General features: G+C 41.9%; 2 protein-coding genes across 4 annotated transcripts in view; one reads left to right on the top strand and one right to left on the bottom strand.

Moving 5' to 3' along the window:
• The window catches only part of Ark2n (arkadia (RNF111) N-terminal like PKA signaling regulator 2N), an 83,311-nt gene extending 67,183 nt beyond the window's left edge, over nt 1–16,128 (top strand). For all 3 annotated transcript variants that reach the window (XM_051163700.1, XM_051163699.1, XM_051163701.1), the window contains 2 exons: nt 6,008–6,134; nt 14,793–16,128. In XM_051163700.1, the coding sequence (XP_051019657.1) occupies nt 6,008–6,134; nt 14,793–14,982 (317 nt within the window). In that variant the 3' untranslated portion in view covers nt 14,983–16,128. The remainder of the gene's footprint in view (nt 1–6,007; nt 6,135–14,792) is intronic.
• LOC127204569 (small nuclear ribonucleoprotein G-like) lies at nt 8,861–9,079 on the bottom strand. The gene has a single exon (XM_051163703.1). The coding sequence runs from the start codon at nt 9,077–9,079 to the stop codon at nt 8,861–8,863; it is 219 nt and encodes a 72-aa protein (XP_051019660.1).
• Nucleotides 16,129–16,455: the final 327 nt, after the last annotated feature.

The following is a 16,455-nucleotide window of genomic DNA, read 5'->3' as shown; positions in this document are numbered from 1 at the left end:
GGAAGAGGTCCCTGGAAGAAACAGGCCACTGGTATTGGATAATGAAGAACTGTTTAACCAAGCTCCAAATTGGGGAATGGTTAGGAGCAACTTCCTCTCCAGAAGCCTCTGGGGCAGGGGCAGAGTTTTCAGGAAAGCCAGTTTCCATAAGGAAGTAGAAGGAAAGTTCAGTAGTTTACCCTGAGCTGACACTCCAGAGGGCGGTAGAAGAGGTGCTGGCAGGTGAGTTGTAGTGGCTGGACACAGTAGAACAAGAGCGACGTGTGAGCAGAAAACAAGAGGGGTCCAGGGCTCAGCTTTGATGTGTAGGTGGAAGAGGACGTGATGGCACTGGCTCTCCACCTCCCTTCTCTCCTGTTGCAGCCAGGGCCCTTGTTTTGCTTTGTTACAGTTTTGTGGCATCCTTTCTGACTCAGCCTTCCTAGGACAGGGATCACAGGCATACATCACCTCTCTGGCTTTGCACTAAGGGCTTTTCTACAATTTTGTTACTGTTCCCTTGCTGGATCTATCTGGCTCCAGGACTACCTGGCTAGTGTCCTTAGTTGTTGAGTAGAGTTGAGTGTTCAGCTATATTCACCTGGTGTAATCTAATTAGCCTGTGTCTACACTGCTAAACCCAACTGGAAACAGTTACCTAGCTGGATTAAGGCTTACTTGATTTCCCTAATCTGCAATTTCACTTTGATTCGGAGGCTGTCCTTTCCTTAGGAGTATCTTTTTTTCTTTTCCCAGAATGACTGCATTATTTTTCTAAACTCATTCCCAGCTTCCTTGTCCATTTTTAGCAAAGATCATTTCAGCTGCCTACTGCTGCTCTATCTCTTCCTTTCCCTTTAATATAACCTGCTCTACCCTGTCTTTAAAATGGTAACTTACACTCTCTCCTTTAAATCCAGCTTGCTTGCTTAACACTCTCTTATTCCCTTTCCTTCATATTCTGCCGTTTGCAATTTGTTGGGTTTTGCTATTTGGTCCCATCATTCCTGAGGCTCTGCTTTCCAAGGTCATCTTGTTGATTCTGAAGATTCTACTTATTTTCACTTTTCTCCCATCAGAATGAACATAGATATATTAAGAAAAATTGAGAAAGAACTCCCAAGAGTGGAATGGGCTCCAAGTTACTAATACCCCTATTCTCACTTCTTCCCTGGCCATGTCTTCAGTGGTTTTGTTTGCTTTTTCCCATACACTCCCCTTTTTATGCCATCTCTTAATTAGTGGTGGTTATCAGGGTTCTGTGCTCTCATCACCCCTGTGACCCCTCTCTTGGGGCTGCTAAGGACCTATCAAGTCTGTTTTGCTTTAGATCTCTGAGCCAAAAGAGCTTTTGAGCAGTCCCTCCAACTATATGGTGGGTATCTTAAAGTTCTCTATGCGGGCGCCCTCAGCCTTCATTGCCTCCTTCAAGTTCCCTAAATCATCAGCAGACATCACTTTCGACTTCCTGCATTCTTTTGTATAGCTGATCCCTGGCATCACACATGAGCATTTCCCATTTTGTAGCCTCTTTAGGAATGTGCAGCAGTGTGACTGGTTGCCTGCAGTTGCCTGCCCTGCGGTCAGTTTGATTTCTGTACTCCAAAAGGAAGTCTTTAAAATATAAATCTGGGATTGGAGAGACGGCTCAGAGATTAAGAGCACTGGCTGCAATTCCAAAGGTCCTGCATTCAATTCCCAGCAACCACATGGTGGCTAATAACCCTCTATAATGAGATCCAGTGCCCTCTTCTGGTGTGCAAGTGTACATGCAGGCAAAACATTGTATACATAATAAATACATCTTTTTTTTTTAAATGCAAATCCAAACTATGTCAGTCTGTAGGTTTTTCAGTAGTTTCTCACTTTTCAAGATCAAGTTCCAATTCCTACCTGTGATTTCACAACTCTGCCAACATTGCCAGCCTTGTTCCTTGGTACTTTTTCTGCTCTAAGTCTCTCTCTTTTTGTTTTGTTTTGTTTTGAGATGATTTCTCTTGTAGGCCTGGTGATTTGTAAACCAGGCTGGCCTTGAACTCATAGAGATATGCCTGCCTCTGCCTCTTGAGTGCTGGGATTAAAGGCATGCGCCACCACATCTGGCTTCTGATCTCTCAACAAACTTTTAGGTGTTAAAGGGCAACAAAGTATTCTTTGTGGTATTTCCCTCTCACCTGTGTTCAGTCAGCTTCCATGGTCAAACTTAAGTCTTGGGAATGTGCCCGTTCTGTGTTCCCATGCACACTTGATATATAGCTCGGGCTGGCTTCCGGGTGCTAGGATTACAGGTGTGTGCCTTTGCTCGTGCTTCAGGGCACTTGCTTTTTACTGTCTCTGTGTTGTAGACTTGTTGAGAACAGTGCCTGTGTCTGCCTGTGTCCTGTAGTATTCCTGCCACCTAGTATAATGTATACCATGTCAAAGTCATGTATTTATTATAGGAACAAAGATAAGTAAATGGTAAAATCTACTTGAGTTATTGATTATAGACTTGTTGAAACTTGAGGAGAGAGGCTGTCAGTTTATTTCCTCCTCCGCAGTGCAGCTGGAGCAATGTGCATAGTGACAATTGTAACTAAAGCATTAAGGCACAAGTGGATAAAGCTTGGTCAGAGCAAGGCATTAGACAGAATAAGGCTCTAGGTCTACCGACTCCAGACTTAGCCAAATCCCATGTAAACAACATCCTAGATTTAACAAAGCGGGCTGTGTAGTGAATATTTGTACATGTAGGCTTCAAAGATTGGTGCCTACAGCCAGTGCACATGAAATCCAAACCATGTTATAGACCCGTGATATAGTCTGTCATCAGTTGTTTCTAGTCATTGAAAATGTATTTATTTATACGTATGCAGGTACACATGCCACAGTACACATGTGGAGATCAGGGACACTTTGAGGCAGGGTCTGTCCTCCCATCATGTGGGTCCTAGTGATCAAGCTTGGGGAGTCAGGCTTAGCCATGGTGCTCTTGCCCTCTGATCCATCTCACCAGCTTCTAAACTTGCCAGTCTTCTCTTTTCTCATGTACATCCCTTCCTTCTTTCCTTCCTTTCTTCCGTCCTTCCTTCCTTTCTTCTCTCATATAATAATACATCCAGGCCACAGTTTCCTCTCCCTTCATTCTTCCCAGTCCCCCACTTCCCTGTCCCTTAGATCCACTTCTTCATTTCCCTTCAGAGAAGAGTGGGCCTTCCAAGGATATCAACTGAACACAGCGTAACAAGTTACAGTAAGACTGGGCACAAACCCTCATATTTGCAGATGCCCTAGTGCAGACCCCTGCAGGCTCTGTGAGCCCCCATAAGCCCAGCTTAGTTGATTCTGTGGGCCATGTTCTAGTGTCCTCACCCCTCAGCCTCCTACAGTCCTTCCTCCCCCTCTTCCATGGGGTTCCCTGAACTTACAGTGAAGGATCCAATGGAGATCTCCAATTTGAGTTCTCTCTCTGTGCCTACTATTTGGCTGTGCTCTGCATCTGCTCCTATAAACTACTGGAGGAAGCCTCTCTGATGACGATTGTGCTAGGCACCAATCTGTAAGTATAGCAGAATATCCTTAGAGTTCATTTTATTGATTTTTTTTTTCCTATCGAAGAAAATAGGTAAAGATTGCATTAAACAATAAACACTAACAATCTCATCAAACTTGGTTACTTTTCACAGCTTTCTTTACTGTCTACACATTTTTATAATAGTATGCATTGTACTTTAAATGTTCTGTGTATACTTCCCCAAATTCATGCTAGCACCATAGTGCCCATTTTTGACTGTTTTAGCATTTAGCTTATGTAAGCCTTTCCCTCTTGAAGTGAATTCTTCAGGATGGGTTTACATGCATAGGATGCAAACACTATAATAAAGTTTTGATTTGGGACTGCCTGTGCTTTTCCAAAAGGGTTATGTGGAAAGTTGACAGGAGTGAAAATACAAGTTTTTCTCAGTGATGTTGATGCATTGGAGCAACTGAAAGGAGAGGAAAGGGTGACCTGTGTCTGTAAAATTTTCCTTTCATTGATCTCATTTGTATGAAGTTCTGTAAGCAATTTTGTTAAGTATAGAGAAAAAAATTTATATTAGATAACTTATTTTGGTTTTTTTGCTTGTTTATTTTTTTTCAAGACAGGGTTTCTCTGTGTAGCCCTGGCTGTCCTGGAACTCACTCTATAGACTGCGCTGGCCTCTAAAGTGGAGATCCACCTGCTTCTGCCTCTGCAGTGCTGGGATTAAAGGTGTGTGCCACCAATGCCTGCCTTGATAACTAATATTTAAATGCAAATATCTTTTAAAGAGCAAATGTAAATTTGTGATGACAGCAACTCTATTAATTTGTAGGAATTAATTTTTAAAATTAAAAATGTTAGTGTGTGTGTGTGTGTGTGTGTGTGTGTGTGTGTGTGTGTGTGTGTGTGTGTTTATATCAGAGAAAAACTTTCAGGAGTGTATTCCCTCCTTTCTGGGGACTGAACTCCGGTCATCTGGCTTGTGAGGCAAGTGCTTTTACCACTGAACTTTATTGCTGGCTGTGTAGGAATTTAAAATTCATTTAAGAGTGTATAAGAGCTGGATATATAGCTGAGTTATTTTAACTCACAGTTGGATTGTTTTCAGAGCCATGTGTTTTGATTTGATGCTGTGCCAGTAACCTTTCTATCAGGTCTGTGATACTGGGGGCATTTTATTGTATCGTGTAATGAATAGTTTATGGAAGATGCCTATGAAGTCTTTGTGCCTCAGTGCGTGGAGCTGGTTTATGTGTCTAGCACTCGTGGTTTGCTCATGTCTAATGAGAGTTGTCAGCAGTGTGCAGCTTATGTTTCAGTCATGCAGATCCCAAAGCTCCATCTGCCTCTCGTCTTTGCTTTTTATATGGATTTGGGATCAGACTGTACCAGATCGCCTTTCCTTGAGAGGGAAAACATGTTAAGTCTTTCACAAAGCATATTGGTATAAATAGAGTCGTAATGCCTACTTTTATTCTCCACATGGCATTGCCCATTTCTGGTTTAGAATTTTGTTCTATGGTGGTAAGCAGTAGAGAACTACCCTGTTGACCTCTAAGTGGCTATGCAGGTCATTAAAAGTGGGCTAGAGCTGAATGCAAAAAGCACTGCAGAATAAAACATAGTGTCATGCAGTTGGTGTATAGATATATTTAGGTAGGTTGCTAGTCAAAGGACTTAGATTTTGTCCTAAGGAGCAGAAGTATACAATAAAAAAAGCCTTTCAGTCTCTTTCATGAAAGTACTACTGCATGCCATGTCCATATATTATATATATTTAAAGATATTGTTTTTTATTTTTAATTATGCACATGTATGTGTGGGTATGTGCATATGAGTGCAGGTTCCTAGAGCTGCAATTCTTGGAGCTAGAATTACAGGCTGTTGTGAGCTGCCTGTTATGAGTGCTGGGAACTAAACTTGGGTCCTCTGGAAGAGCTGTACATGTTCTTAACATTAACTGTTGAGCTCTCTCTCCAGATATATAGATGTCATTTGTTTGTTTTCAGATGGCAGAGTGTCTTGGGGGATGGCTCAGTGATTAACATATTTACCATGCAAGTGTGAGGAATGGTGTTCAGAAAGGCATGTAATGCAGGGTGGGCATGCCAGCCTCCCTGTGATTTAGCCTGAAGGGGAGACAAGCTGTCTCGGGATCGACCCTATCTGAGTGACTGTGGTAACAGAGAGATGAGAGATAATTCCTGATAGCATCCTTGGATCTCCACACGTATGCCCACACATGCACATCCAAACCAAAAAAATCATCCATGTACATCACATCTATATGTGCATATCACATGCACACACACACACACACACACATACATGCACACACATACACACGTGCACGCTGGGAAAAGGGAAGAAAACAAAAATAATAGTTCTATCCCTGCTTATTTGACATTGGTAACAGTTTTGCTGTGACTAACTTGAATTAAAACCTAGATGAGTAATTTGTCAGTGACTTGTTACTGTCTGAAGAAATCAAACTGTTTTCCTTGTTTTTCTCCCCTTCTCTCTCAGGTCATTTGGATCCAGGATTCCTAGCAAGTGACAAAACACCTGCTGGCAATGCAACACTTAATGAAGAAATTAATATTGCCTCTTCAGATAGCGAAGTGGAGATTGTGGGTGTTCAGGAGCATGCAAGGTAGGCTACTAATTGGGAGGGGGGGTTTCTGATACTTTAAATTGTGACTTTGTTTACATCAGAAAAACAAGTGATGGTCAACTCATGGCCTAGCTGGCATGAAGGTGGAGTCTGTCTGTGGCTCTCTTTAGGTTAATCAATACTTTTTGTTGAGGTGTGGTCTGACGTTTAGAACATACTCCAAATTGTTGCATAGAAAGAACATATCATTTGAAGCTAGAAAATGGGCTGTTAAGAGCACTTGTTGCTCTTGCAGAGGCCCCAGTTCTATTCCCAGCACCTACCTGGCTGCTCACCATTCCAGGGGATTAATGTCCTCTTCTGACCTCAGCAGGCACCAGACACGTGGTGCAAACATGCACTCAGGCGAAACATTCATAAAGGATAATAAAGCAATCTTAAAAAAAAAAATCTTTAAAACAAACAAAAAGAACATCCAGTCATGGGAGCATGTGAACCACACTGCCCCCACCCCCTTTAAGTACATGTCTAGGGATTGAGAAAGTTTGCTCTTAAAGAAAAGTGCCCATGTGCTGCTCAGCCCTCTCATCCTTGTTTCTTGCCTTTTATTTTATATTGAAATATATTGGAAACAAACAGCTGGGGAGCATGCATTAGATACCATACTCTGGTTCTGGTTTAGAATAAAAAATACCTGTGACAAATTGTGTGGTGTTAAGGAATGTAATCTTTATGAAATTTGGTGTTCTTTAAAGTAGAAGCTAAAAACTGTGCTGCTACATAGGTCAGTCTGTCATGCCACGGGAGTTTGTGTGTATTCAGAGGTAAGAGTAGTTTTACATACAGTTTTAGTTTTTTTAAGGTTTTGTTCTCTTTAATTGTGAATGCAGGTAGGTGTCTTTGTATGTGAGTGCAGGCAACTGTAGAAGCCAGAAGTGTCAGATCTTGGAGCTGGCGTTACAGAGTTACAGAGAGTTGTAAGCTGCCTGCTGTGAATGCTTAATATTGAATTAGGTTCTCTGGAAGATCACTATGTGCTCTTAACTGCCGAGCCCTGTCATCTTCAGCCCTCTTGCATTTTAAAATAATTGGACAGAAAAGATATTTTATGACATGTAAATTTTTTAAGCAATTCATAAAATTATCCTAATGGAGTTGTTGTTAGTTCATTTTGCACATAACACATGGCTGCTTTTACACTGCAGCCACAGAGTTGAGTACTTTGAGTAGACTGTATGGTCCCCAAAGCCAAAGCAGTTTCATTACACGTGGTCCAGGAACACTCAAGTAAGAACTCAAATAAAATCAGAGGGTAAATGGTCTTCAAGCATCATAGCTAACAATACCACGTTTACCTATGATCTCTTCTATATAAAACTACATCCACACCTCAGTGAGCACCGAACCATTCAGAGCAGCTTCCTTAACTGTAAGCTGTTTGAAGCTCCCAGTTTTAGGACTTTGGTTTTTTGTTTTGTTTTGTTTTTTGTTTTTGTTTTTTTTTTTCATGCTCTGACTAGCTGTAGGGGTTTCAGCAGGTCTTTGGGGAACCAGCTCAACTTTAGTGTACTGCCAAAATGTGGCCACTTGAGGCTTTGAGTAAGTCAGGGTCACCGGTGCTGGAGCCTTGTCTATGAAGTTACAGGTGGACTTGCCATGGTCTAAGATGGAAGGTCCCACTTTTTTTCCCTCTTTATGAGACAGTAGGTTGTTATGGCTGGCTTTGGCCTTGAATTGACAGATTAAGATCCACTTGCCTCTGCCTCCAAAGCTCTGGAATGAAGGGTGTGTGCCATCACACCAGGTTTCTGCCTTCTGTTTTAAATGATTGATTACAAGGCTGGGGCTGTAACTCAGTGGTGGAGTTACATGCATCTGCCCCAGGCACTGCTCTCCTGTTTATTTATTTTAAATAGTTGTTTGTAGTCCTCTCATGTGTATTTTTCTTACCTTAATACACTTACATAAAAACCAAGGATTTACATTTTAATATCTGTGTATTCCACCTATCAAAACCAGCATTTCTCTCCAACAAGGGTTAAGTTGTGTGTGTATGTTTTAAAAGAAGCATATAACACAACTGCCATCTTTCTTTAAGAACAGCTTGCTCACTGCTCTAATTTTATTCTTTTGTTAGTGTGGTAATAAAATATTTACCAGTATTTTATGTGTAGTTTATTTAAAGAATGAGCTTAGGAGTGTAGAATGCAGTGGCATAGCAGATGTATATGAACTGAGGACACCTGATACGGTCTCGTCACCCTTCCCGAGGGAGTCTTTCAGCCAGAACAATGAACTTTAAGAAGACTGAGTTAACTCCAAGGAGTGGCTGCTCTACCTCCATGGAAGTTGGTGTTGTTCTGGGTGTCACCAGCCAGTCCTCGCTGCCAGAAGCATGCCTGTGTGTTCCCTTTTCTCATTTCTAGTTTTATAGTTGCTTTCCCTGTTTAGGGGAGATGAATTTTCCACTCTGATCTTTATCATTTCTTCTTTTCCTGACTTAATTAAAAACCTTTCCCTCATAAATTCTCTTATGTTTTCACCTTTTCTTTTATATCTAATTTTCCCATTAGATTAGGAAGAAAGAACTACTGATTTTTTCCCCTCCCTTTTATTTTTATTTATTTATATATTTTTTGCACTTCTGAGTATCACAAAAGTTTATTTAGCAAAAAGTTTCATATGAAAATGTACACGACCCAATTCTACGTCACAGTCACACAGGCTCTTTGGCGAGGGATGTGGGCGCCTCTGCTGAACATTGTTTAGACTCTTCCCAGGGCTTCTAACATGATGATGCTGTTTCCTCGGATGACCACCATGCCGATGTCGTTCTGTTGTGCGCTAGTTGCCATCTGAATCACAAGGTTCATGACGGGGTCGAAGCCCTGCAGTCCTCCTTGTCCATGTCTGCCACCACTTAGCTTCAACGATAACTTCTTGTCCGTAAATTTCTTCAGTTCGGGAGGGTGGACCTTGCTCATGGCGACTCTTCAGCGGGCTCGGCACCACGGCGAAAGGGCCCTCCCTTTTATTTAACATGGTTTTGCCATTGATTTATTTCTTACATTGTTTCTTAAAAGAAACTACCCCCTTAAGTCCTGTGTTAGGATCTCTCTGATTCTTAGTATTTCAGGTTCCCTATGACTCCCTTTTGGCAGACTGGCATAGTTAAATTGTCTTCTGTTGTCAGTGCTGAGACACATCCCTCATTTTAGTGCTGTAGATTCCTGTCACATTTCCCTTCTTCATTGTTTCCTTGTGCCTAGAAATGTTAGATGCCTTTCTTTTTGCCTTCTTTGCTCAACTTTTCTTTCATCATGAAAGTTTTAGCTTCCTTTTAAAACTTTTCTTAAAGATTTGTTCATTTTATTTTATGTGTGAGTGTTGGGCCTGCGTGTATATGTATGTGTACTACATTAGTGCTTAGTACTGCTGAGGTCAGAAGAAGGCGTCAGACAGATCCTTGGAATTGGGACTTATGGATGATTATAAACTACCACTTGGGTGCTGGGAATTGAACCCACATCCTCTGTAAGAGCAGCAACTGCTCTCAACTGCTGATCCATCTCTTCAACAAGTATTTGTGTCTGGGGCTAGTTTTATCATTAAAAACATTAAATTTAAAATCTTAGTGCTTTAGCACACCTGTAATCCCAGCATTCAGGGAGGCAGAGGCAGGCAGATCCCTGTGAGTTCGAGGACAGCCTAGCCTAGTCTACAAAGTGAGTCCAGGACAGCCAAGGATACACAGAGAAATCTTGTCTCAAAAAACAAAACAAAAAACAAATCTCAGTGCTTCCATAACCATAGCCATTGTGTGTAGATACTGTCTCTATTATACACTTCTGAGCTTTACTATTTGGTCTAGAGTAGTGATTCTCAACCTTCCTAATGCTGAAACTCTTTAGTACAGTTTTTCTTTTTCCTTTTTCTTATTTTGGGGGGTGGGGTGCGTGAGTGAGGTGTTTTTTTTTTTTTTTTAAAGACAAGGTTTCTCTGTTTAGCCCTGGCTGTCTTGGACTTGATTTGTAGACCAGACTGGCTTTGAACTCAGATCCACCTGCCTCTGCCTCTCTGAGTGCTGAGATTACAGACATGTGCCACCATGCCCAGCTAGTCATGAGTTTCTTAAGAATTTTAGAACATCAGCTTTGTTCCTTGAGCTGTTCTGTGGGATTGCTCTGGCTTGTGTTGGCTCCCTTCTCCCTGTTTGACTTTTGTGCTTAATGATGTGCCTTTTCAGGGAGGTTGCTTTCTTTTCTTGCTTGTTAATACCTTTCTATATATATATATTTTTTTATCATGGATTCTTTCTATCTATCTATCTATCTATCTATCTATCTATCTATAGCTCTAATTTATTATGTATATTTGAAACAGCCTTTCACTTTATAGCTAGCCTTGGCTGATCTGGAACTTGCGATGTAGGACAGGTTGGCATAGGAACATGCTGGACTTTGTTCTGTGCATTTCATCTAGCCATAGACTGGAAAGTACGCTGTCTGAGTGAATAATGGTTGAGTGCGTTGTTTATGGTGACCTTGAGGCAGTTGAGTTCCACAGCATGTTCCATGCTAGTGAGATCGAGACTTTGGGTTTCTAGTCACTCTGCGTCTACATAGGTCTTGGTAGAAGCTGTGGCCCTCTTACCAATGTTTTTCCTTGGTCTTGGTCTTTTTCCTTTTTCCTTCTACCAGCTCCATTGATAGTTTTCCTAGGTAGGTTACTGCCTGTAGTGCCGCTTTTGGGTATAGAACTGTGTTGAAGGTCCTTTAGTAGCCTATGCGAATTGTATGCAGCCTGTCTCTGGATTGATTGTTTGTTACAGATCCTATGCGAATTGTATGCAGCCTGTGTCTGGGTTGATTGTTTGTTACAGGTCCTATGCGGATTGTATGCAGCCTGTGTCTGGGTTGATTGCTTGTTACAGGTCCTATTTGGATTGTATGCAGTTGTGTCTGCACTAGAATTGTACTGGATCAGTTAAGACAGCCAAATCTGCTCCCTACGCCATGCCTTTTGTAATATAGAAAAGCGTATGGGTTAATGCATGAAAACTTTTTTTTGGGGGGGGTGTTGAGACAAGGTTTCTCTGTGATAGCTTTGGCTGTCCTAGACTCACTTTGTAGACCAGGCTGGCCTTGAACTCACAGCGATCCACCTGCCTCTGCCTCCCAAGTGCTGGGGTTAAAGGTGTGCGCCACCACGCACGGCATGAAAACTTTTTTAATGCCTCAAAGTTTTGAGCCTCAAGGACAACTCTGTGGGGTGTATAAAAACCATTGTAGTCTTACTACATGAAAAAATACCTCATGAAAAATTTGTATACCTACTGTTATAAATTATTTCTCTAATGTACACTATTTTACAAAGTAGTTGAAACGTTTCTCCAACACCAGCCTATATACAAAGTTCTTGGGCTGGGGAGGTGTTATTGTTGGTAAAGTGCCTGTGGCACAAAGCTTGAGGACCTGATTTCTCATCCCCAGCACTTAGGGCAGCTGTATCTGTAACCCTAGTGCTGGCAGATCCCTAACGCTTACTGGATTGATAGCCTTAGGTTCAGTGGAAAGAGAGTAGAGGAGCAACCAAGGCAGATTGCCAAAGTTGTCTGCTGGCCTCTATACTTAGGTGTATGCACACAAAACAGGTACATATACCACACACATATGCACATGTGTACATACCCACATGAACACATACATTAACCCCTGCCCCTCTGTTATTTTTCTGTACTTACTCTGAGGGAAAAAAAAGAATGTTTTACTGCTTATAACACAGAAAACAAATCATAATGTACACCTTAATTTTTGCATACGTAAGTAGCCATCACGCAGATCAAAGCACAGACGGCATTCTCTTGTGACTGTATTCTGTGGTCTTGCCCTTCCCAGGCCATTCCCTCTGTGATCGTGATCCTGACTCCCAGCAAATTCTAGTCACTGATGCCCTTCCTTGAGGGTCATGCTAGCATCTTTTCTAATTCTAAAAGGTGCCTCAACTTGAATCTTTTAAAAAATGTTTATTTTCCATTGTGTGGGTGAGTGGGTACATGATTGTAGGTGCCATCGCAGGTCAGAGGTATTAGATCCTCTGGAGCTGAAGTTATAGATGGTTACGAGCTGCACAAGGTGGGTGCTAGGAGCTGAGCTTGGGTGCTCTGCAAGAGCAATAAGCCCTCCGAGCCCCTCCTCCCCCAGCTTGGATATTACAGGGCAATTGTGATATTTTGTGGTGGTTGGATTATTGTATAGACGTGATCATCCAAAACGTGTCTTCTAGAAGCTGATCTGTGTCACTTTTACCTTTGAAACTTCTGAAAGGCAGAGCGGCACCTTTCTTGGGGACTGCAGTTTGCGGTGGTTCTTCGGGAACTGCAGCTTCTGGCTACAGCTGTCTAGAGCTAGGGAAGCTTTGGATCAGAGAGGTGTGAACATGAAATTTAATTCTGAAGACAGGCTGGGTGCTCATCCTTAGTTGTTTTAGGTGCTTCAGTGTCCTAGCCATCCCTTATCACTTACGGTGACCAGAGCTGCTTGCACACAACACGGACGCGACCGTTTAAATAGTTAAGTGCGTACTTTATCTCCTTGTCCTCTTTGGCTCTGGCTGTTCCCTCTTCAATAGGAAATGCAAGCTTTACATCCTTCACTCTTACTCCCTGCCCCTACACCAAATGCTTTTCTACAATATGCTTTGATATTTAACAAACACCCCTGGGATAGGGAGCATGCCTCTGGATCAAAAGCTGTCATTTGAGGAAGGCATAATTACTTAGAGGAAGAGAGGCCTGAATGGAGATGTGCTTCTGCTGTAGTTCTGTATGCAGGTTGCATTTCATCCCTGGTCATTTTCTTCTATAAAATACGGGCTAGATCAGATCTCTTTAAAAGCCCAGTGCTTATGATCCCTTAGGGAGACTAGCAGTGGGACTTTATTCTCCTTAGTTCCGATGGTCCGGGAATTTTATCTTGGTAGCTATTAGTCCCTAAATGCTTACTAATTCTCTAGCTAGATCTACTTAGAGTGCTGTGCAAGTGAGCTTTTGACATTTTAGAGAACTTTGTACTTTAAGATGGCTCATTTTAACCACACACCTGTTTATCGATTTCAAGTAGACTTGCCTCAGGGTTCCTTGACCTGACACTTAAAAGTACTGTGACCAAGGTAATCCTGTCACCTGCTTAAACCTATTTCCACCTGTAAAGCAGGGGTAATAACTTCCCTTCCACCTCATAGAGTTTTGAGAGTGTCCAGTGGGGTAATATATATGAAACTGATTAGTAAAGTTAGTATTTCCTTTGCTACTAGTCATAAGCCAGTGTCTGTAAATGTTGACAGGACTCCTTTAGCCTAACTCTCCGCGTCCACGACTTCACAGTCCTTAAGTCTGATATACATAACAGATTGTGGGACTTGGGGTTAGACATCGTACTGTAGGTTCCTTACTTTAGTATTGTCACTAGCTAGTCTCTGAAAATAGTGTAGCCTCTGGCTTAGTAGCTGTTTGGCCCATTTCTGAACAGGTTTTGTGTTTCTGATACTATAAGAAATCTGGGTTCTGAGCCAGGTGTGCTCACCCACACCTGTAATTCTAGCATTCAGGTAGGCCAGCTTGTATCTAGTCAGTTTAAGGTTAGTCTGGGATACATAGCAAAATCAACCCCCCATTTAAAAAAAAATCCTACATTCTGCCCTGTGCCTTGGCCCCTGTTCTTCCATACTTCTCTTAGTTGTTGGCAGGCTAACCTTTGAGAGAACAGGTTGGTAATTCTGGGGAGGTGTATGGCTTAAAAGCAGTTGTTTCTTTAATCATTATTATTACCATGTGTATAATGTGTGTGGACTACACACATGTCCTGGTGGGCATGTGGTGGTCAGAGAACAACTTTGTGGTGATGGTTGAACTCTGATTATTGCTCTGCCCAAACTCATGCTGCTTGTTGCTTCACACACGAACCACATGGGCACAATCAGTAATCAGATGTGGGGCCATAGCTGAGCCTTCTGCCTTCCTCTGACTTGAGTCAAGATTTTTGCTTCCTCTGGGGAGGCTCCAGTTTTATCATTTGGCTGGAATATGGAATTCATGCTGTTAGTGTTTCTGACGCAGTTTTCTCCCAGTGAACTCGTGACTTGTGAGCCGAGTAGTTCTTCCCTCCTGTATGCTGTAGACTAAGGGCTTGCTCCTTTTACTGAGCCACAGCACATAGATCTTTATGCAAGGGGTAGTTCCTACACAGTCTTCAAAATGTAGCCTGTAAAGTTGCCCTTACTTTCACTTTTTAAAAATATGGTTATTTAATTGTGTTACAAAACTTATTTTACAAGCAGATTTTACCTATTTTTCTTACTATTTCAACTTGTTCATTTTGTTGAGAATTCCTATTTCTCTATCATAAAAATCCCAGAGATTTAAGTGAGCCCAGAGAACGCATCTTCCCTGTTGTCAATAGCTGACTCGGACTCACAACTCAGGAGCTGACTTGAGCCCTTGGTCTTTTAAAGGCTAAATTGAGAGGGGTGGAAAGGAAGGGGAGACATGGAGAGAGGAGAGGACCAGGGGTTGTTGGTGGGTTTCGTGGACTTGCATAATGGGATTGGTAAAGTGTTGATTAGTACAGCTGACGTCATGTTATCTCCTGGTTTCCTAACAGTAAGATTAACTGGACTTTATTCTTCACACAATTGCAGGTGTGTTCACCCCCGAGGAGGTGTGATACAGAGTGTTTCTTCCTGGAAGCATGGCTCTGGCACGCAGTATGTCGGCTCCCGGCAAACACAGTCATGGACTGCTGTGACTCCCCAGCAGACTTGGGCTTCACCGGCGGAAGTTGTTGACCTTACCTTGGATGAGGATAGCAGACGTAAATACCTACTGTAATGCAATGTCACTGTTTCTCTGCACTGTTCCCTCCACTTCCTCCTCTTTGTGACATGGAAGTTCATTGTCATAGCTTCAGCTTCAGAAGCTGTTTGTGGCATTTGTGGAATTGAAATTCATGGTAACTCCCCCCTTTTTATTAAAATAATTCACTTAGGAAAATAACTTATCACAGAGAAATAATTTTTTCCTCAATAAGCATATGAGAATGGTGGATCTTGTTAGACAGCTTCATTTTGCTCAGTGACCTATCTTAGAGCCACTCTCCATTTAGAATATTTTACTTACTAGGCAAAGTGGATTTCAGGTTTTGAATCTTATATTTATTTTTCTGTATATTGAAGAAATTAATATCTAGATGTGACCACTCTCTGTCTGCCTCATTGTCACTTCTATCCTAGGGCATTTGCACACATATCAGTCAGGTCCTCCTCGTTGGCACTTGGTAGGGCATGTACATTTAGAAAATCCTTCCTTAAAAATGGAAGACAGAAGTATTATAAAATATATTTTTTCTTTATCTTACTTCTTCTGCCTCTTTCTTGATATAGCTCTTTGTCAATTTGCCATAACACAATACTTAAAATGCCCCCTTTAATTTCCAAAAACTATACAGGGACTCAGTAGGTCTCTTTGTTGCAATAATTCATAATTCTTTGAGATTTTCTGGATATCTAAAGAGTACATTGAGAGATCATTGGGAAATCTATCTCTCAGCTTTTTCCTCCTGGTTTATTCAAACAGTAAGCAAACATGAAAACCTGCTACTTGAGCAGGAAGAATATAAGTGGCTGTGTGGGCATCTGAGTCTGTAGGCACTTGCAAATCTTTGAGGGTAGTGCCTTTTATTACAGCTAGTTGCCCCACAGAGGGTGCGTGGCAACTGTTTAACTGGACCACAAGCTGTGTTTGGGTAGCTTTCTTCTTTTCCTTCCAAAAATATGTACACAAGAAAAATAAAAATATACCCTAAGAAATCAGATGCAAAGCACAGCCATAGTACTGAGTCTTACAGCATCTAAAAGGACTAGTAAAGGATAGTAGAAGCTTCAGGGAATTTAGGAAATGCCAGCCGAGGAATTTTGCGGCGTTAGTTACTACCCTTTTTCCTGTAATGTTGTAGTTACTAGTGAAGTACTTTAAAAAGCAATACCTAGAATTAGAACACTGTGTATTGTGCACAAGGGGGAGTGAAGTAATATTGGCTCAGAAGACCTCACGATTTTTGCTTTTGTTTCTATTGTTCCATGCAGTGTTGCTATGTCCCTTGCCTCCCTCCTCAAATGCTTCAGTGGTTCTTCCTGGTTATAGGATGAGACCTGGCATTTACATGCAGTGCACACACACTGACCAAGGGCCCACTCTGCATAAAGCACTGTGCAGGGTGGGTGCTGTGGAGGCTCTGAGAGAAATGAGACACAACCTGCCTGCACGCTCATGCATGAGTCTGCCTGGCTCCATCTGCCTGACATT

This window comes from Acomys russatus, chromosome 20, assembly GCF_903995435.1.
Source record: "Acomys russatus chromosome 20, mAcoRus1.1, whole genome shotgun sequence".
NCBI lineage: Eukaryota > Metazoa > Chordata > Mammalia > Rodentia > Muridae > Acomys > Acomys russatus.
Note: the sequence above shows the minus strand (reverse complement) of the source record. Positions and strands in the feature narration are given on the sequence as shown.

What these genes read in the sequence shown, in the direction of transcription:
- LOC127204569 (XM_051163703.1), bottom strand. Translation starts at nt 9,079, where the DNA reads ATGAGCAAGGTCCACCCTCCCGAACTGAAGAAATTTACGGACAAGAAG.